At 43.5% G+C, this 18,438-nt stretch overlaps 1 protein-coding gene and 1 long non-coding RNA gene across 4 annotated transcripts in view; one reads left to right on the top strand and one right to left on the bottom strand.

The window, feature by feature from the left end:
• Positions 1–18,438, top strand: part of LOC146785475 (phospholipid scramblase 1-like) — a 454,376-nt gene that overhangs the window by 200,116 nt on the left and 235,822 nt on the right. The window contains exon 5 of the mRNA XM_085634540.1: positions 3,772–3,814. Within this exon, the coding sequence (XP_085490666.1) occupies positions 3,772–3,814 (43 nt within the window). The remainder of the gene's footprint in view (positions 1–3,771; positions 3,815–18,438) is intronic.
• LOC146785476 (uncharacterized) overlaps positions 11,792–18,438 on the bottom strand; it is a 119,558-nt gene continuing 112,911 nt past the window's right edge. For 2 of the 3 annotated variants that reach the window (XR_014970664.1, XR_014970665.1), the window contains one exon: positions 11,792–14,834. This is a non-coding gene — a long non-coding RNA (uncharacterized LOC146785476). The remainder of the gene's footprint in view (positions 14,835–18,438) is intronic. The other variant, XR_014970666.1, reaches the window with a different exon arrangement.

Genomic DNA, 18,438 nt, shown 5'->3' with positions numbered 1-18,438 from the left:
CAAGAAACTACACCAAAACTCTCAAGAATCGGGGCAAGAATTAGGTGGAGCTGAGCCCAGAACAGCGCTGACCATTTGAAATCTGTGCCTCAACCCTCAAGAAGAAGTATGGATCTGATTTGGCAGCCTACCAGCTCTTCAGGATAACAGATATGTTGAGTTGGTTTGAGATGCTAAGGATATGGTTGTCTGTGGTGTTTGGACTTCTGGAGTTTTTGGGTTGCGGGCATGTTTGGGCTGCTGGCATAGTTGAGCTGCTTGTGTTTTTGACATCTGGGAGTTGCTGAGATTTTTGGGGATTGGTGAGGTGCTTGAGCTGCTTAGGGAATCGCAAATTTTGTGATTCCTTATTTTGCGAGGCTGTTTTCCTTTCATACATCCCACTTAGCTAAATTGCCATCGCAAACGGTGAAATTCTGCGAATTTCGGCGTTTGCAATCGCAATTTTGAATGATACATATGGCCCTTAATATTTAGTTTACTAGATTTAGGGCCTCATGTACGTAGCCGAATACCGGTCGGTAACGGCCGATTTTCGGTAATTTTACCGTTACCGACCGGTATTTAGGCTTGTGACATGTAGGGGGCTCATTTCTGTATTCGGTAATTTACCGATTCGGTAAAATTACCGAATCGGTAATTTTACCGATTCGGTAAATTCCGAATACAGAAATGAGATGTAGGGGGAGTGTGTGGGTGTTGTTTGGAGTCGGTATTTACCACCAACTAATAGTTGGTGGTAAATAATGAATGGATGTGGAAATGCATTTCAGAGCGCCTAGACGTGTGCAATGTGGCAGACATACATGCCCTTAGGGCATGTATGTGTGCCACATGTGCATACATGGCCGTTTCAGGGGTGCTACATGGTGTCAATGTGACACCCTGCCACCCTTGCATGTGTTCCCCCCCATTACCGAATCGGTATTTACCGATTCGGTAATGAGGCATACCTTCCCATCAATGGGAAGGTATGCCTCATTACCGAATCGGTAAATACCGATTCGGTAATTACCGACTCACTCCGATTCGGTAACATTTACCGAATTTTTACCTACATACACTTTACCGATTCTAAAATACCGATTCGGTATGATTCAGTATTTTAGAATCGGTAAAGTGTATGCCACCTACATGAGGCCCTTAGTTTGGATAACAGTTGTTTTTGGTGTATTTAAGTCACAGATGTGTAGAGAAACTGTGATCCAGGGACAGTTGTGGGTTTAGGCACTTTGGGCTCCTAAAGAACTTGGATTGCTGAGGTCCTATTCGGTGCTTTTGTGGTGATGAGGTATTGCGGTAGCTTAGGGATAGGCAAGTAGAGCAACTCCACCTGCATGCGGAACTCAGTGGAATTCCACAGAGTTTTTATGCAACTCAGCAGAATTCCGCATAGTGCAACTCCACGTACTCCACCCATCCCTGCTGAAGAGGTAATGTGCAAAGTTTTTGCGCAACACAAAACACAGTACCACAATGAAAACACCACAAAACACTCTACACTAGGTTAGAAAAATAGATATTATTTTTATAAATAAATTAAGACCAAAACGACAAAAATCCAAAAAGTAGAAGTCGACATTTGTTTTTTTAAAGATTAAAAGCACAAATAGCACTTAGAAGCACTTAGCGCATATGGTGGCATCTGGTCACGCTAGAACAGGGCAAAGTCAAGAATTCAGGCCTACTGCAATGCAGCATGAACTATATACAGTAGCCACACAGGCCCACTGAACAAAGTACCTAGTGATACGTCGCTGTCAATCCCACAGTTGAGGTTATGCGTTGATTTTCATCGTGCAGTGGTGGTGATGTGCTGAGCTGAGAGGAGTTGGTCCGTAGATGATGCCTCAGGTTTCTCCACACATTGGAGGGGGTAGGCCAATCTTCCCACACTGCAGCGGCAGCAATGAGGTGGTTCCGATGCATCAGTACTTTAAGGCAATGTGCTGGCTCTGAGTGCATGTGCGGATTTTCCCCCCACGCAACAGGGTTAATCACCGGTTTAGCAACATGCAGACTGGTGATAAGGAGCTGAGTTCCCTTCCAATAAACCGGGAACAGGTGGTGAAATGGTGATATCCCTGAGTCGCAGGAGGCAAGTCAACAAGCCCTTGGCGATCACTCTGGGCTCAAGACATTGTCCAGCTCCTTCTCAGCAGGGTCAGAGAGCAGCAGGGCTGCACAGCATAAAAGCAGTTCTTCCAGAGCAGCAGTCCAGCAGAGTGACAAACCTTGTAGCAGCACAGCAGTTCTTCTGACAGAGGTTTTTAGAGGTCTAGAAGTGTCTGGTTTTGTAGGGTAAGAGACCCAGTACTTATGCCCAATTGTGCCTTTGAAGTGGGGGTGACTTCAAAGAAGGGTCTTTGAAGTGCACAGATGCCTTTTCTTTCCAGCCCAGGCTCCAGACTCACTACAGGGGGGTAATCAATCCTTTGTGTGGAGACAGGACACTGCCTATTCAGGTGTGTCAGCTCCTCCCTCCTGTACCACCTAGAATGAGCCATCAGGATATAGATGGGCACTCAGAGGCACCTAGCCTTCCTTTGTGAGTGGCTGTCTAGATGGAATGCACAAAGTCAAGCTGTCTCCCACCCCAGACGTGTATTAGAAACAAGCTGCAGGCACACATAATTTTTGTAGTGATTTCCAGTCTGGACAAACCTTGGTTCTCCCTTAGTTTTGCATTTTGGGCTGCTTTGCCTCACTTTGCATAGCCACCTATAGCACATTTGTTTTTAAAACAGTATTTTTTAGAGCACGCTGTACATTTTGTTATTCAGGGACTCTTGGATTTAGTCTACACAATTTTGTACAAAGTGCTGGGAATACATAACAACATAGTGTACTGCTCTTTCTGCTCATTTAGCAACAGTTTCTAACATCTAGACATAACAATGTTACATAGCTGCATCTCTAGTACAGCACAGGTGGGGTGTCTACAGTAGTAATATTACTTCTTATTCCTAACTCAAACTGGACCTGAGCCACCATTGTTACACTTATCAATGGTTATTAATTCAAGTACTTTCGATCCATAACTTTTTGTTTTCTTCTATGGGTTCCTCTAAAAATCCTGAATGTGCCCATATGTGGGCCCAGTAGTTTCAATGATTTCCAATCTATAATTGATTGACAGAGAATGCTCCATTCTATATAGGTGGCCTGCATAGTAAGCGATATATACAACCATCCCTGTGACATTTTCTGAGGAAGCGGTCTCGCAAGAGTTCCAAGGAATACCAAGCGGCATACCAACATGCAACCATGTTACTACTACTGGACATTCCTTGTTTAGATTAATGTGTTGAGATGTTGTTATTTTAGCAACTCAGTTTGTGGGTCTGATGGCAATTTGTTGATTTCTCAAGCTTTGATGGAGTGAGCTGGCAGGTCTAGCATACAGAAGGTAAATATAACATGATGAATGCTCTCCTGGAATATTATGGAAGGAAGAGCAAAGCTGTCACCTCCAGTGGAGAGAGAGATGTCATTATGGTGTGAACATAAAAGAGAAGGGTATTTTTTTTTGTTAGTTAATTTTTTTCTCCCTTTGCTATACTATACCATCTATTGTACACGAAAGTGCATAATGTGAGCGCTGTTTGCTGATGTTGCCATTAAGTGGAGGCATGAAGGACACATTTGACAGAATATGAAGGAAAGATCAATGTGGGGTCTAATTTCTATAATGTATAATAATATATCTGTCATATACACTCACAGTACCAATGGACAGATTGATCTTTTTATCATTTATTTTCTTTACAGATAGACCAGATTCTGATTCATCAACAGATCGAGCTGTTGGAAAGTATGTACTGCATTTACTACTATTGATTTATTTATACCTTGTGCAATGCTATTTCTTTGTCAAGCATGTGTATAGTAAGCAAGGAAATGGTGTCTCAGACAACAGCACAGTAATAAGGTCGTGAAACAGCAGGTAGGAATGGTTATGCTGGGCAATCCTTCTTGTTCCCATGTAATAAATAGACCCAAATACTGTACACACACCAATACGAATAAAACTTGCCTGAGTAAATTGTGCACAACAAATATATGCTCATGTTGTGAAAAATCTAGTTTGTAGTGTGGCCAAAAGATAACAGTGCGGCACTAGTGTACAATCGGCAGATCACTCCAAAAACAAATAGAGCATGACTCTCTGAGGTTACTGCCCCTTGAGTTGGATCCCATACTTAAGTTGCATAGCACACCTCAGTGACTTGGGTGGTACCACCAGCGACGAGCCAATGAATAATGTTAGTGCGCCCTGTCCACCAACAGTGACCTTTCGCCTTTGCTGCCAAAGCCAATGCCCTTCAGGTCCGGGCCCACTCCCCATTCATGCTACCTTCTACTAGCATACCTGCTTCCCCAAACGTTTAAAGTGGCCCATGTAGCAGAATTACCCCAGGACTGCAATTTACAATCCCTTCCTTAGTAACCGCCACCCCTGCCAACACAGTTGAATTCCACATGCTTGCAGTTGTCATTTACATATGCAGGTATCTACAAATCCATTTTCCAGGGAAAATCAGATCCCAGTAATGCCCTACTTAAAATATTACTCCACAGCCGCTTGTTCGCATCCTTTTATTATGCCATAAACTTTCACATACAGCATTGCTCAACACTAACCTAATGTAAACTTTAGTTACTGGGTGATAGGTATGTATTGACAGTTAAACAGTGTGAAGTTTGTTGGAGTACAACTGAGAGCTGTAGGCCAATAGGGAGACAGGATACAATTGAAGATCGAGAACATTAAGTTTGGTTTTATATATTTACTTTCCACAAGTCTAGGAATAATATGTTTGCCCATAATCATCCAATTATTTGATATAGTTCGACTGCCACGATTTTAACCCTGCTCTCCAAGGTCTTAACCCAGAAATCTAGGCACTAAACCGCATCATATTCTCTCAAACCTAGAGCCAGGATTGGCGATTTCCAGATTGCGATTCTTAGTGAATCTCTATTTTGATATTGCAATTCCTAATGTGTTAAAGTCAGTCAAAACTCTTTATTTCGGTAAAATACCATAAAAGAAACAAAGATTCAAGATAAACATCGCCCATGTCAGTAAGGGAACAAGGCAGAACATATGATAGGACTTGACAATGCAGTTAAAAATGACAATCCATCAAAAGTTAAAATAGCAACAATAAATGTTTAAAAGCAACAAGTGTCTTGCAATTCCAACTTACATTGTAGATTCTTGTCAGCTATGGAAAAGTTGATGTGCAAATTTAAATGGGTCCCTTGTCTAAAGTGCATATGCATTTAATAAAAAGATGGAATCATAAGCAGTGCACAATGAAGACATGGGGTGGCAATCAATGATGTGCATTAGGCAGGAAGTAAAAAGTCGCTATTTACATCTTGAAAATGAAGTAGCCAGCAAGATACTTAAAGGGGCAGGGGTGTTCATAACTGCAGTTCTCAGTAATCGGCCGGGGGGCTGTCTGTCCCCTCCTTCTCATCGTCCAAGAGTGGCCTAGAAATTTCGCAGTTGCATACACGAATAATGGTATTGCATCAGGTTTCAGTATGCGCACATCCTCTCTAAAGTATCTGGTGCCAAGTTGCCTGCAAACAGGGGTCAGCCATTTGTTCCTTGGTTTTGCATATGCTATACAGGCAAAGAGGAAATGGCCGATGGTTTCATGCAAGCAGGGACAACAGAGGCAGCCCTTTTGCAGTGCTATATTGGCCAGCCATGAATTGGTAAATGCATTAACTGGCAGGCTGCCATGCCTAATTTGGATATATAGCTTCCTATCAGCCGGCACTTTATTTATGTCAAGGTAGCTTTCAAGAGTGCGTCTGATTTTGAAGTCTTTAAATTCTGCAGTTAATCTACCCAGGGTGCCATCTGTATATGCTTTGAGCTCAACCCAATCCCAATATAGTGATTTGATCAGTCTTCTATTGTGAGTTGTAGGACAGGCGATGTTATGGCCAGGGATGCCTATGCTAGAGAAGAGGCTTTTAACATATTTAATCCAGCCTATTTTATCCGCAGTGTCTAGGGCCCAGACCTCCTCAAAAGCCGCAGCGTAGGATGACAGTTCCGGGGTGGAGACCATCCGCTGCCAGAACAACAAGGGACAGAGCTTTGCTAGGTTGCTGATGGGTTTAATACCCATATCGAGCAAAAGTGGGCAAAGGGGGGGGCGTGCTCTGCGGGAGAGAGGTCAGGTTTCTGAGGAACTTATTCTCCAGTGTTGTCACTTGCTCTTTTCATGCCCCACAGCTCTGGTCCATAGAGCGCACTGCTCACGGCCTTGTAACTATAGAGTTTCAAAACTGGTGCTATTGGCTTGGTGTAGGAAAGGCAGTGCTTCTTACTCAGAGCCCCGGTTGCCTGGGAGAACTTAAGAAAGTCCTTGTTACGGTGGTGCTTCCAAGCCATATCCTCCGACAATTTGATTCCTAGGTTAATCGAAGGAGCTCACACTCTCTAGTGGAGTATTGCCTAGGGACAGTTTTCCTTTGAAGGACTTATGGTTCAACAGCATAAGTTTAGTTTTGGATGTGTTGATTTCGAGCCTCCCATCGCAGAATTGGTTTAAATGTTTTTGCAAGCCCATTGGGTCTTTTACACGAGAAGAGTATCATCCGCGAATAGAAGAGTGGCAATTATCTGCTTGGCTAAGGAAGGGGAGTCCGCAGGACAGACGCTCTACAACACTGTTGATGTAAAGTGAGAATAAGGTTGGGGCCAGGACACAACCTTGGCTGACTCCAGGCTGTACCTTAATGGAGTCAGAAACCTGGCCCTGGCTGCCCCATTGAACCCTAGCAAAGTTCTCTTCATGAAGCCTGACATGAAGCCCGCCATAGTTGATCCCTGGGAACGAGATCAAAAGCAGATTTCACGTCTATGAATGTGATGCATAAACTCCCTTTGCCCAACATAACTACCTTCAATAAAACATAAGGAGACGAAAGACCTGATCAACTGTGCTGGTTTCCGTCTGAAAACCACCTGGAGGGAAGAGAGGATGTCATTCCCCTCCATCCAATCTGAGATTTTTGCTAGGAGCGATCGGCAGAAGACTGTCTGGACACAGTCGATTAGGCTAATTGGACAATAATTAGAAGGGTTAGACCTATCGCCCTTTTTGAAGATGGGAATCACTTCCGCTCCCTTACAAGAATCTGGGACCCTCCCTCCTCCTGCAATGCAATTAGCCAGGGTCAGAATATATGTTGCCCAGAATGGAAGAGGTCTCCTAGGATGCCATCCGGCCCAGGTGCTTTAGCAGGTACAATTGCATCCAGAGCGGTGAATAGGAGACAGTGTGATAATTGGAGTGAGACAGGCACTGTTAGAGCATTATCAGAATTTTTAAGGATTGAGTACAGGTCTCCAAAATTTCTTGCCACTCATTGGCTGGGATGTTGTTGGACAGCGGTGGAGACCTTTCATGGTTGCCCTTACCCACAATTATCCAAAACCTCTTAGCATCTGGGTGTAAAATAGATTCCCCAAGTTTCTCCCACCTCCTTTCATCCCATTCCCTCTTAGCCTTATGCTGCACCAATTTGTATCACCCCCTCAGTTCCCGGATTAACAGGATATCCTTTTTCCTTAAGGCTAAAGACAGCTGTCTTTTCAGCAATCTGCACTCCTTTGAGAACTATAGTGTAATTTTGGTCGATTTCGCCTGGTTAGGGTGGGCCTTAAGTAAGGGAACAATACATTTTCTCGCTAAGTAGTTAAAAAACGTGGAGTGTAAAGCACTACAGCTTGTTGGTGTAATCGTGTCGCTTGCCTGGGAGAAAAGCACCCCTAGGTGGATCTCAAGATCGTGTTTTAAAATACTATGTTTGTGTTCATAAGCCAGATTGTGGGCCATTTAAGCCGGCATTCATCATTTGTGGGGGTTACCTCCCTTGTGGCAAGAAGAGCGGGAGCAATCTTTTTCGCCCCACGGATGCTCCATTGTCAGGCTAAGGGTATTGTGGTCGCTTTTGCATGCCTGGGATATAGACATGTCTAATGCGATAGGCCACAACATAAGGTCCACAAGTAAGTAGTCTATCCGGCTTGACCCATTTGGCCCGACAAAAGTAATTCCCCCACTTTTGTCTGAAACTGTCCTTCCATTTGCGGCCCATAGCCTATGTGCAAGGGTTAAGGAGTTCAGGTGGAGAGCTGCTTGTGACCACTTCTTTATTGGAGATAACCCTAAAGGTAGGACAGACCACTTGCTATCGTCCTCAATAACTTCTAGGATATCTTCCCAGTGGAGAGGTTCAAAAGTTACATTAAAGTTGCCTTCCGCGATTGTGAGGTAAGCAGCCTGTTTTGTATCCAATACCCCATCTAAGACCTGTAGGGTTGGTGATCTGCCTACTCTTGGGCTCCTTGCGTAGACGTTAAAGATGTCTATGCACTTGCCCAGTGGGCCTTTAAGGCTGACACAAAGAATATCACAGTTGTTAGTAGAGAGCTCCTCAGAGGCACAATTAAAATGAGGAGCCCTCCAGAAGGATGGCCATGTTTGGAAGGGATTGCCGGTTTGGGAAAAGTTATGAAGCCTGGGATAAAATAGGGGTCAGACTCCAGGTTTCCTGTAAAATTCAGATCTCATGTTGATTAATGAACTCAAGCCAATGCGAGAGATCTAGTTTTCCCCTTAGGCCAGCCACATTCCATGAGGCTATTTTTATTTTACTTGCATCTAAGGAGGGCAATGACTTGAGAGAGTTAGGTATCATAGCGGGTGGTGCCATGTGGCTGGGCGAGTGAACGCATGCAATCGTATCACCAGCCTGTTCATCATCTCCCAAATATGTGGCAGAATAAATGTGTGCTGGAGGGTTAATACTAGAGGGCACTAGCTCCTACTCAACGAAGCAGCCTTTTGGGCCCGTATGCAACAAAGGGAGGATAGCATCTTGGTCGATATTGGGAGGACACACACATTTCCGCGGGGACTCTAAAGCCAGTCAATCGTTCTGCAAAAGAAGCAAAAATGATGTGTCCCTAGGTGGCGCTGCTGTGCTCTTAGGAATAGCCACAAAGGGATAAATGTTAATTTTCAGTTGTATATTGGTAGTGGGTGGGTGGCAAGTTCTGGCTTCCAAAGCAATTAGATTGTGCACTAGATTTTCGTTTGTGATGGTGAGTTCCCTTGCGTCAACAGTGTTGTTATTCAGGACGCATCTTCTTACCCTCAAAATATCGTCTCTGATCACTGATCGACCTCCCCTTACATGTCTAATCCAGTGGATTGCTTTGTTCTTAAGGGCCTCCCCGACTCATATTTGTTGTTACAATCAACATAAGGGACATTGGTAATGTAGATGGTACACTGGGAGGCATAATGGGGGATTGGACGGGCCTAAGAAGTGGGGATACCTCACTGCGGCCTGTGGTCAGGTAGAATGGCTCTTTCACTGCGGCTGCCGTGGGCCCAGTCACCCCCTTATTATTTCCTCTGGGGCCATCTTGATATTTGTCATGTGGGGGTAGCATATTATGGAGAACCCCTTCATGGAGACCAGGATTGCAAGTCAAAGGTGCAGGGTTAATGACAGGAGTGTTACATAATGTTTGTGAGCTTCAGGTGGTGGGCTGGTTAGGTTTTATAAACATAGTTGTACCCGGAAGACCCAAATGTTGTACTATTTCCATACTGCTATGATCTGCAATTATGAAATATAATTTGGAAATGAGAGTATTCAAAGCCCCTACTGTTTCTTTAAGGGCTATGATTTCCCTATGAGGTTCGAGATTGGTTGGTGATATTCCAGTGTCCACCAACCTGCAGTCGCCATGGTGATGGGTCGTGTTTGCCCCACTAGATGCTATGCCCGCGGGCCCCATGCTCTCCATATGAATAGGTGTAATTGGATTAACTGGCTGTTCCGCGAGGGGTGCAAATCTATTGCTCGGTATAAGATCTGAAGAGATCCCACCTTCAGTTTCACTGTGGTTGCTCGGGGGGCTCGTAAGGGGTGCTTCAGTAACTCCAGGGACTTCTATTGGCCTTTTTATACTGGCAGCCTTCTAAAAATAACTTAAGATACTACCTGAGCCTGGGCTAGTGAGTGGTATGGCAGAGGGGTTAGAGGATTGGGGGACTTTGGGGGAGGGTACAGATGCCGTGAGTAGATCCTCGCAATCATTTAATATATTATCTATTCGATCTAGCATAATTAAACTGTGTTGCCCATTCCTATATGTCCCAGGACTAATGTTCCACAGCCGTTTCTTGGTCTTTTTCTTTTCGGCACCTCACAACCCTCCCTCAATCACTTTCCTTATTCCCATTTGCACAGGCTGGTCGATTAGTACACTAAGAGCTGTGTGGGACTAGATGTAATCAAGATCAGTCACAGTACCTTGGTATGAAGAAGATGTCGTAGCCCCTGAACCTTGAGTTAAAAATGACAGATGGATGGCCCAGCTCAGCCTCCATCGGGCTCTTACGAGCGCAGATGGGCGAGTGCTTCATCCGGGTGTGGTCCGGGCACTCCCACGTGACGGGAGACTTGGGCTTAATATATGCGCCTCTGGGCACTCAGGGTTCGTGTTGGCACCTCCTGGCACAAGGTATGCTGGGGTTTCGAGTACCCTGGCATCAGTGGCAGCAGCAAGGCAGAAATGGACGGCTCCCACGCTGCTGGTGCCCTGGGCTTCATTTAGATGCCTCAGGGTGCTCAGGGTTCGTGTTGGCACCTCCTGGTGCAAGGTATGGTGGAGATTGGAGGTTGGAGTCCCCTGGCATCAGCGGCAGCAGCGAAGCAGAAATGGATGTGTTAAAGTGTTGAATGTGATTTAGCGATTCCTAATGGGTTGCAAAGGAAACTAACTCATGTCATGAGTCATGAGTATTAATGAGGTAGCTTAGGTTTTGCGAATCACTAGGAATCATAGCCATCACAGGATTGGAGGCCTGCTGGGTTCAGCAGACCACCATGTCTGTAATTGCTTTTTAATAAATGTAGACTTTTTTTCCTTCAGGGCACTGCATTTAAAAACAAGCATTGGAAAAGCCAATAGGACTCAGCAATGCACGAGCTATTGGCTTTGCCAATGTTAATGTCTTTTAGCCCTATGCTTGGAACATTCCTTTGCAGTCGAAATTAAGTCACGGGCCAAAGCACTGTGACATCAAACAATCTATCTATATGAGAAGAAAGGAGAAGGAGGGTGGAGAGGAAAAACAGAAGGAACTGGGCGAGGAGAAGGGTTGTAAAGAGCGAGGCAGGTAAAGGGTTGTATTGCTCACTCTATAGGCTTCTAAATGGATTCTTGGGTCTATTTGCTGAACTCTGGTTGAAGGAAAAACGTTGTCTATTATTAAGAACCACATTAGAGGGAGTAGAGGAGAGTAATGGCAGAGGAAATGTGGGTGGGGTCAAGGGGAGGAGAGGGGCGATATGATGAGAAACGATAAAAGAAAAGTAAAGAAGACGGGGTAGACAATTCTCAAAAAAAGTCTTAGAGGGAGAGTAAGAGGTGTGTGGCATGACAGTAAGCAAAAATGGTGCAGTGGCGGCTGATAGGGAACGGGGTGGGGCAGTAAATTTAAAAAAAGTAAAACTTACGTGCGGTCATGGTGTAGACGCTGCCTCTTCTCTGCCTCAGGAAGCACCTGGGGTCTCCTAAGCCAATCACAATGCCGCAATGCATTTTGTGAATGATTCCTCTAAGCCAATCACAACACTGCAATGCAGCGTTTGTTGGAGGGTAATTTTTACCACATAATTTATCGCATAAATGTGCCATCTAAGATAATAAGACACACGTGTGAAATGCAGGGAGTGAGTCAAGAGTGGCACCATTTATTCAAGCGATTTAAACAATAAATGTAAAACACATCATTATCCAATAATAACACTACGCAGTCTAGCAAATAACAAGCGTCAAAGACACATCGCAGATCATGAGTAAAAACATGCAATTTAGTAAGTTTATAATCACGGCAATGCAAGAAAAGAGAGAGAGAGAGAGTTTCAAAGTACAATGAAGCATTACAACCTCAGTCAAAATGCTAGATAAGACGGTTAACCGGGAGCACACAAGTGTCATGACCCAAGAGTTCACTGTGTGAGGTGGTCAACGAATGGACTGAGGAACATCTCTCTTATACTCTTTTAATGAGGAACTATTGACCAAAGAATCAAAACTTTAGCAGGTGCTTGATTGCAGGACATGAAGCACTTTGCGTCACTTCTTGGAAAATTAAGAACGCAGAAATGATAAAATGTACAAAAGTTGATCAAAATGTCAACTATTATTGCGAGCCATATCTCTGTCTTAATTTCTAAAGCTGTGGAAAGTCCCAGTTGGCCCCCACCCCTACTCTTAGCAAATTCTGTTTCTGGTATTGCTACATCTTGATGTTTAGAAAGATGTACTCAAGGAGGTCATACGAGAGATACATCTGAGTATAAGGAGGGCTTCGGGCCTACTGCCTCTGTAGACGCTTGAGGCAGTGTGTACAATTTTAACACAATACTGTCTATGGGCTGGCAGGGACAGTTGAGACTCTCATGCCTCAGATGTGGACAGAATGGCCCTGGGGCACTATATGGTAAAACTAGACCCTGCTTAATTCCCTCCTCTAGTTCATTCTTGAACAAAATTCTTACAGCATACTTTGCAGGCCTTCCTTCTAGTTGGTGTATCCCAGGGGTGTCATTCACATTGGACATTGGCTCTCCTGCGGCTTCCTTACCTCTACATACTCTCCTTCAGGTATGTCAATAAGGGATGTATATGTGTTGGTGTAGGTGATGGTGGATCTCTATTTAAATCCTATCTCAGTTGGTATCTACTACCGGTGAGCAGGGAGCTATCGACCTGGCACTGGGTGTTGGCAGCAGGCTGCATTTAGCGTAGTCCTATGGTTATGAGTTCTACTACTTCTGAAAGTGCTAGGTTATCCCCATTCCCTGTTCTACCCTTCTTCTTCTTCTTGTGTATATAGGCCTTATGAATGTTCCCCATTCCTACCTAATTCCTACCCACTAATTTACTACCAATATTTTTAGCAGAATGACAGCTGCATGGTACAACAGAGAAGCAACAGCACACCGAAAACCGGTAACAAACGTTTCTAGAATGGCAGACAGCCACAAAAGCATCCAGTCAAAGTTCAACCAATCAGTGGCTGTGTCTGCTATGGCACCTTCTTCAGTAATTATTTTTTTTCTATGTTGTCCGAGTCCTTGATGACCTTGGTGATGGAGCCTTTTTCTTCTTCGCTGGCAAGCACTTAATGTGCAGCACAACCTCCCTTTCCAAAGGCATACCCTCCTCTTGGTGTTTCGAAGCCAGCGTGCATTCACCTTGATTGTATATGTCGGTGGAGAAAGGTAACAGAGCCAGTCATTTGATGAGCATCGATGTGGGAGATATTGGCTGTAGGAACAACCAGGGAGACTTTGTGCATTGTTCTGTTGAACACAGGCTGCTCTATCGAAGAGGCAGTTGGAGACAGATGTTCTCCGCAAGCACAGTAGAAATCTATTAGGCTGGAGGTGTCATATTGCATGTCCAGATTATAGATGGTGCTGCTGCTTCCAGAGTTGTGCCCAACAGGCACCGTCTCATTTCCTAGAAAACAGAGAAGCGGTGTCTTTAGTATGAAAGGTTTTTACGTTTGGGTATTTCCTCCTCACCCCAAGTGTACCTTCCATCTAAATTTGTGCAAATAGACGTAGAGCTGTTCTGTTTTGGCATGGGCAACGTAAGGTGTGCAGTAAAGAGTCATTACAGTCCGAGGGTGATCTTGTTATCATAAACCCATTTTTCCTAAAAAAAACATGCACAAAGATCGATATCAGGACCTCCTAGCTTGAGCATCTTTGTTACCTTCCCCTCTATTCTGGAACTATCAGTGATAACCTTGTGCATTATTGGGGTGTCGTCCCATACTGTGGTATTTACGAACACTTCAGAGATGTTGGCCTCAATAATCTTAACTTGCCCCAGTATTCTGTAGCGGAACAGGTGTAGGCGATATTTTACAGTGTGTGGTGATACTTCCCTAGGGAAAATCAGTCTATCTGCGCCTACTGCATGGGGAATGTACAAGCACACATAACAGCATTCATTCGTTATCTGTCTACCTATTGTGGCCATCTCGCTGTACCACATGTTGTCATAAAGGGGGTCATAAGCGGCATGCTGTCTATCTACTGGGGCATCCCTACGGCGACTAGACAATAATGGGGGGCGCAGCGTAATATCAATGGTACCGTTCATTCAGTATTATTTTCAACAGGAGAAAGGGATGAAGACACATGGTGCGCATAGGTATTTGGGATGCTGATGTTACTGGCAGAGGTATTGGAAGACGTTGCACTACTAGGGAGGTCATTTCCCTCAGTACAGGTGCTAGCAGAAAAAGTGGATTGGGATATGGGGTGCATAGTGGCACGGGCAGCTTCAATAGTTTGAGGAATACAAGCTTTTTTATCAACACAATGAGAAATAAGAGCAAACTAGTTAAACATTGCTAGTGCCACTCCGACAATAATTTAGAATAACAAAATACAAGTACATAACTTCGCATAAAACACTTCTGTGCTGCGGGTGTTGTCAATGGGAATAATTTGTCCTCCTTTTGTTCATTGTCAGTGCTGAGGTGGTGCAGGGTTGACCCTAATGTCGCGCCAATGTATCCATGTTCTTCAGCTTTTAATGAGGAGTCTGTGACTTTAAAAGGTCCTTCAAACTTTGGATCTTTCCACCATTGGACAGCTTTTCTGGACAAAGATCTGTGTTCCAGGCAGATAGGTGGGAGCTCACGATCGATGGGGCCCTTCTTCTTCCGCTTGGATACCTGAGTAGAAAGCAACTTCGCAGCGCATGTTAATTTATACAGATACTGATACATTTCTGCTTTTATAATTTTAAAAGAACTTTCAGTGTCAGTTTTAGGTCTTAGTTCATGGAACTGATATATTTATTGATCTTCCAGAGACAAGCTGATGGGACGTTAAGTGGTGATCGGAACTTCGAATAATTCAAAGTGAAAACAGGGCAATCTATAGGCAATAAACAATTACTTTCCATAATTAATTTTTTTTCTTTCCCTGAATTGTGGCACTTATCTAGCTTATTTTGTTTTTAAGCAGTCCGTTCAGGCATTGCTGAAATTAGTTGCTGCTTAAGCATCACAGTGGACACGTAGTCCATCTTTGATCCAAATGTGTGGGAAACATGTAGTATGGCCTGTGATGTGACATGTTTTCCTTTTACAGCCTGCCTATAGATAAAATTCTAAGGAATCTTATTGTACTCCCCTCCTTTTTTCTTTTTTTTATATGTTAACACCTGACACACCCGTCCTACCACATGTGTTGTCTACTTCTTCCCAAACATTCTCTGTCTATGTCCTCTAGCTAGGTGTGAAACAGTAGTTGTGCAATTGTGCAGGTACAATATTCAGAAATAAAAAATACAAATGCATAGGTGGAGCTCCTAACCAGACATGTGGGGGTGGAAACATGAACATTGAGCATAGGTATTCAAATATCTTGAAAACAAAAAACCTAGTACACTGCTTAGGGAAGAAGGGAGGAACCTAAAAATAATGATGTCTTCAGTGTTCAAAACCTCGAAACATCAATTAACTCTGAAAGTGGAAGAAGAAGCAAACCATTGTACTATAATTGTTCCCAAGAGATAGGAACATCTTAATAATCTCCGTCCCAGTAACACAATTGGGAAACAAACACCCATAGTGGTTGAACTGCAAAAAAATTGGAACCACCGCTAAAGTCGTCACCTGTAGTCTAAAAGGCATTTTTAAATCTAAACACAATGTGTTCTGAAAATATTGCAATACTGAGCATCGCTACTTAATGCATGCTGTCTTTTAACATTGAAATACACTTCATATCAGCACGTATTAATCATTCTTTGTATTTCCTAGCACTAGGGCGGGTGTGGAGGAAGTCGGTGTGGTGGTGTGGTAATCTATTCCTACGTATCTCTGGTCGGTGTCCCATGTTACATATGCTGCACAGAACTGCACATATCCCACAACTATTCCTTTCCTCCTGCCACACAGCTGCACCTATTGTGCCCCTCTGTTAGGAAGGCTTCTAATGTGTCACAATTTAGAACAACAGTGATTTCATAAAGGAATGTCCCCATCACGTCCCCCGGACAAGATTTTGACCTGCTGTATTTTTCCACCTTCCAATTTCATAGTCTGCAAGATGTGCCATGTAGGGCATATGTATATTTATATATCCATGTACACTTAACTGACTTTATTTCAAGCAGTGGTGATGCCGGTGGTATTTCACTTAGTGACATAATCCTTTATTTGACTTTCCTGCTGCTGCCAAAAATCCACAAGTTCCTTCACTACCACATTTCTTAAGTACTGCAACCTGTCACTTATTTCTTGCACTCGTCAAAGATCACAAAGTGGACCCTAAAACTGAATTGTAAAGATGTCTAATTCATACACATAAAATGAGGGAAGTCTGTGAGCAATTAGGTTGAATGCTCTTATTCATGAAACAAGCCCACACCGAACACAGCACAATGCTTTTAATTATGCCAGGCAAAGAGGTGGTCGGTCAGGAGTGTTTACTCTATTTAGTGTGCCTTCTGCTTCCTCTCCAATCAGGGAGGTGAGCAAGCTTGTAATGTCACCTACCGCTAATGTGATACCAGCTGTATGTTGTTCTAAGACTGCTATCCATTTACTAGCACCTTCTGTTAGCGGTCGTAGTTGTTCTTTCAAATTGTCTTTGTCTATTTGGGGACATAGGACACATTAAGGGACAGCGTCGGGGCTTTTGAACAGTAGGGGCATTTTATGAGTGACTGTGTTATTTGTTGTAGTGGGTCGTGTGAGGTCAAATTGACGTGGATATATCTGCCAGATTTTTAAGCTTGCCCTCATGTAAGAATACTCCCAGTCTTCATCACCCTCCCAGTGTAAGATACAATCTTCTGCTGTTGCCATATTCTGTGGATCAAAGGATCTATCTCGTGGCCACAGAATCAGTTGTGGGGCAAGACTTTCTGTCTAACTCATCAAATCATCAGTGAATCTGTTGACCTAGAAGTCAGAACACTCCCCGCGGGTAACTATTTTATCGGGTGTTAGGTCTTTGCCCTGTAATGCATTTTGTTTACTGATCATCATATTTCTGTATTTTTTTCCCTTTGCCTAGTGAAAAGTATTAGTTCTAGAGCTCTTTGCTAAATACCTCCCCACTGCTCTCTGCCACCTGACTGAACAGTCAATTGACCTAACCCACTACTATCGGACTAGCCACGCACTAAACCTCTTTTGTATTAGAGAGGGAATTGATCGTAGTCTTCCTGCCTTTATTTGTGGTAGATAGGCACAGGGGGATAAGCGTTCCATGTGTTCCAGGGTACTTTTTTATTGTTACATTTTTATGAACGAGAGAGAAAAGGGAACTTTTGTATTTTATTCAGAGTCCAGTAGGTAAATTGGTGATCCTATTTTAATCTTTTTCAAAAGGCTTCATTAACAGGAAGTTAAGCAGGTGTTTTAAACTAAATGTAACAATGCACTTTTAAATTATTTTATATACTACCAACATGACATGGGCAGGGGGCAAGGAGGGGTATTTTGAGCTCAAGCTAACAGGGATCTAACAGGGGACACATATAGTTAACACAATGGAGCAGGTCAACATGCACACGACAAATAAAAATAACACTTTAGAAACCTAGGTTTTTTTCTCGCTAAAAAATGGAACACAATTAGAATCGATGCACCAGGCACTGATCTTAGAAGGAACTGCAACAGAAGTCAGTTGCAGATGTGGAGATAGGAAAACGATGAGCTTGCCATGCAACCAGGCAACTATTTACTCAAAAAATCGACAACTCCTTCACAGGTAATTAAAAAGGCAAGACTGTGCACTCTTGTGCCAGAAAACAGAAAGAGAAAACGATTTTGTACAATGTAAGCTATGATAATAGATAAGAAAGTTTATTGTTCTCACACGTAGGGAGCAGTAAGCCACGCAGAAAACTAGTTTAGAAAGTGAAGTACTTCGTCTTTATTTTGCTACGCAGTTAGAAACACGTTTGTTAATGCGAAGATATTACAAAGCTATTTATTTTTCTCTATCAGCTGTTAACTCTTTCAGCTCTTTAGGTCTGCAGCAGCTGGAAATTTGTAATACTTTCTAACACTAAACCTCCCTTGCCAGTCACCAGACGTGGACAGACGAATACTTGCAGAAGCTGGAGATTTCTAATACTTTCAGCATCAAACCTCCCATGGCAGTCACCAGACATGAACAGACGAATACTTGCAGAAGCTGGAGATTTCTAATACTTTCAGCACTAAACCTCCCTTGCAAGTCACCAGATGTGGACAGACGAATACTTGCAGAAGCTGGAGATTTCTAATACTTTCAGCTTTAAACCTCCCATGCCAGTCACCAGACGTGAAC

Source organism: Triturus cristatus, chromosome 11 (genome assembly GCF_964204655.1).
Source record: "Triturus cristatus chromosome 11, aTriCri1.1, whole genome shotgun sequence".
NCBI lineage: Eukaryota > Metazoa > Chordata > Amphibia > Caudata > Salamandridae > Triturus > Triturus cristatus.
This window is presented reverse-complemented; position numbering and strand designations above follow the sequence as displayed.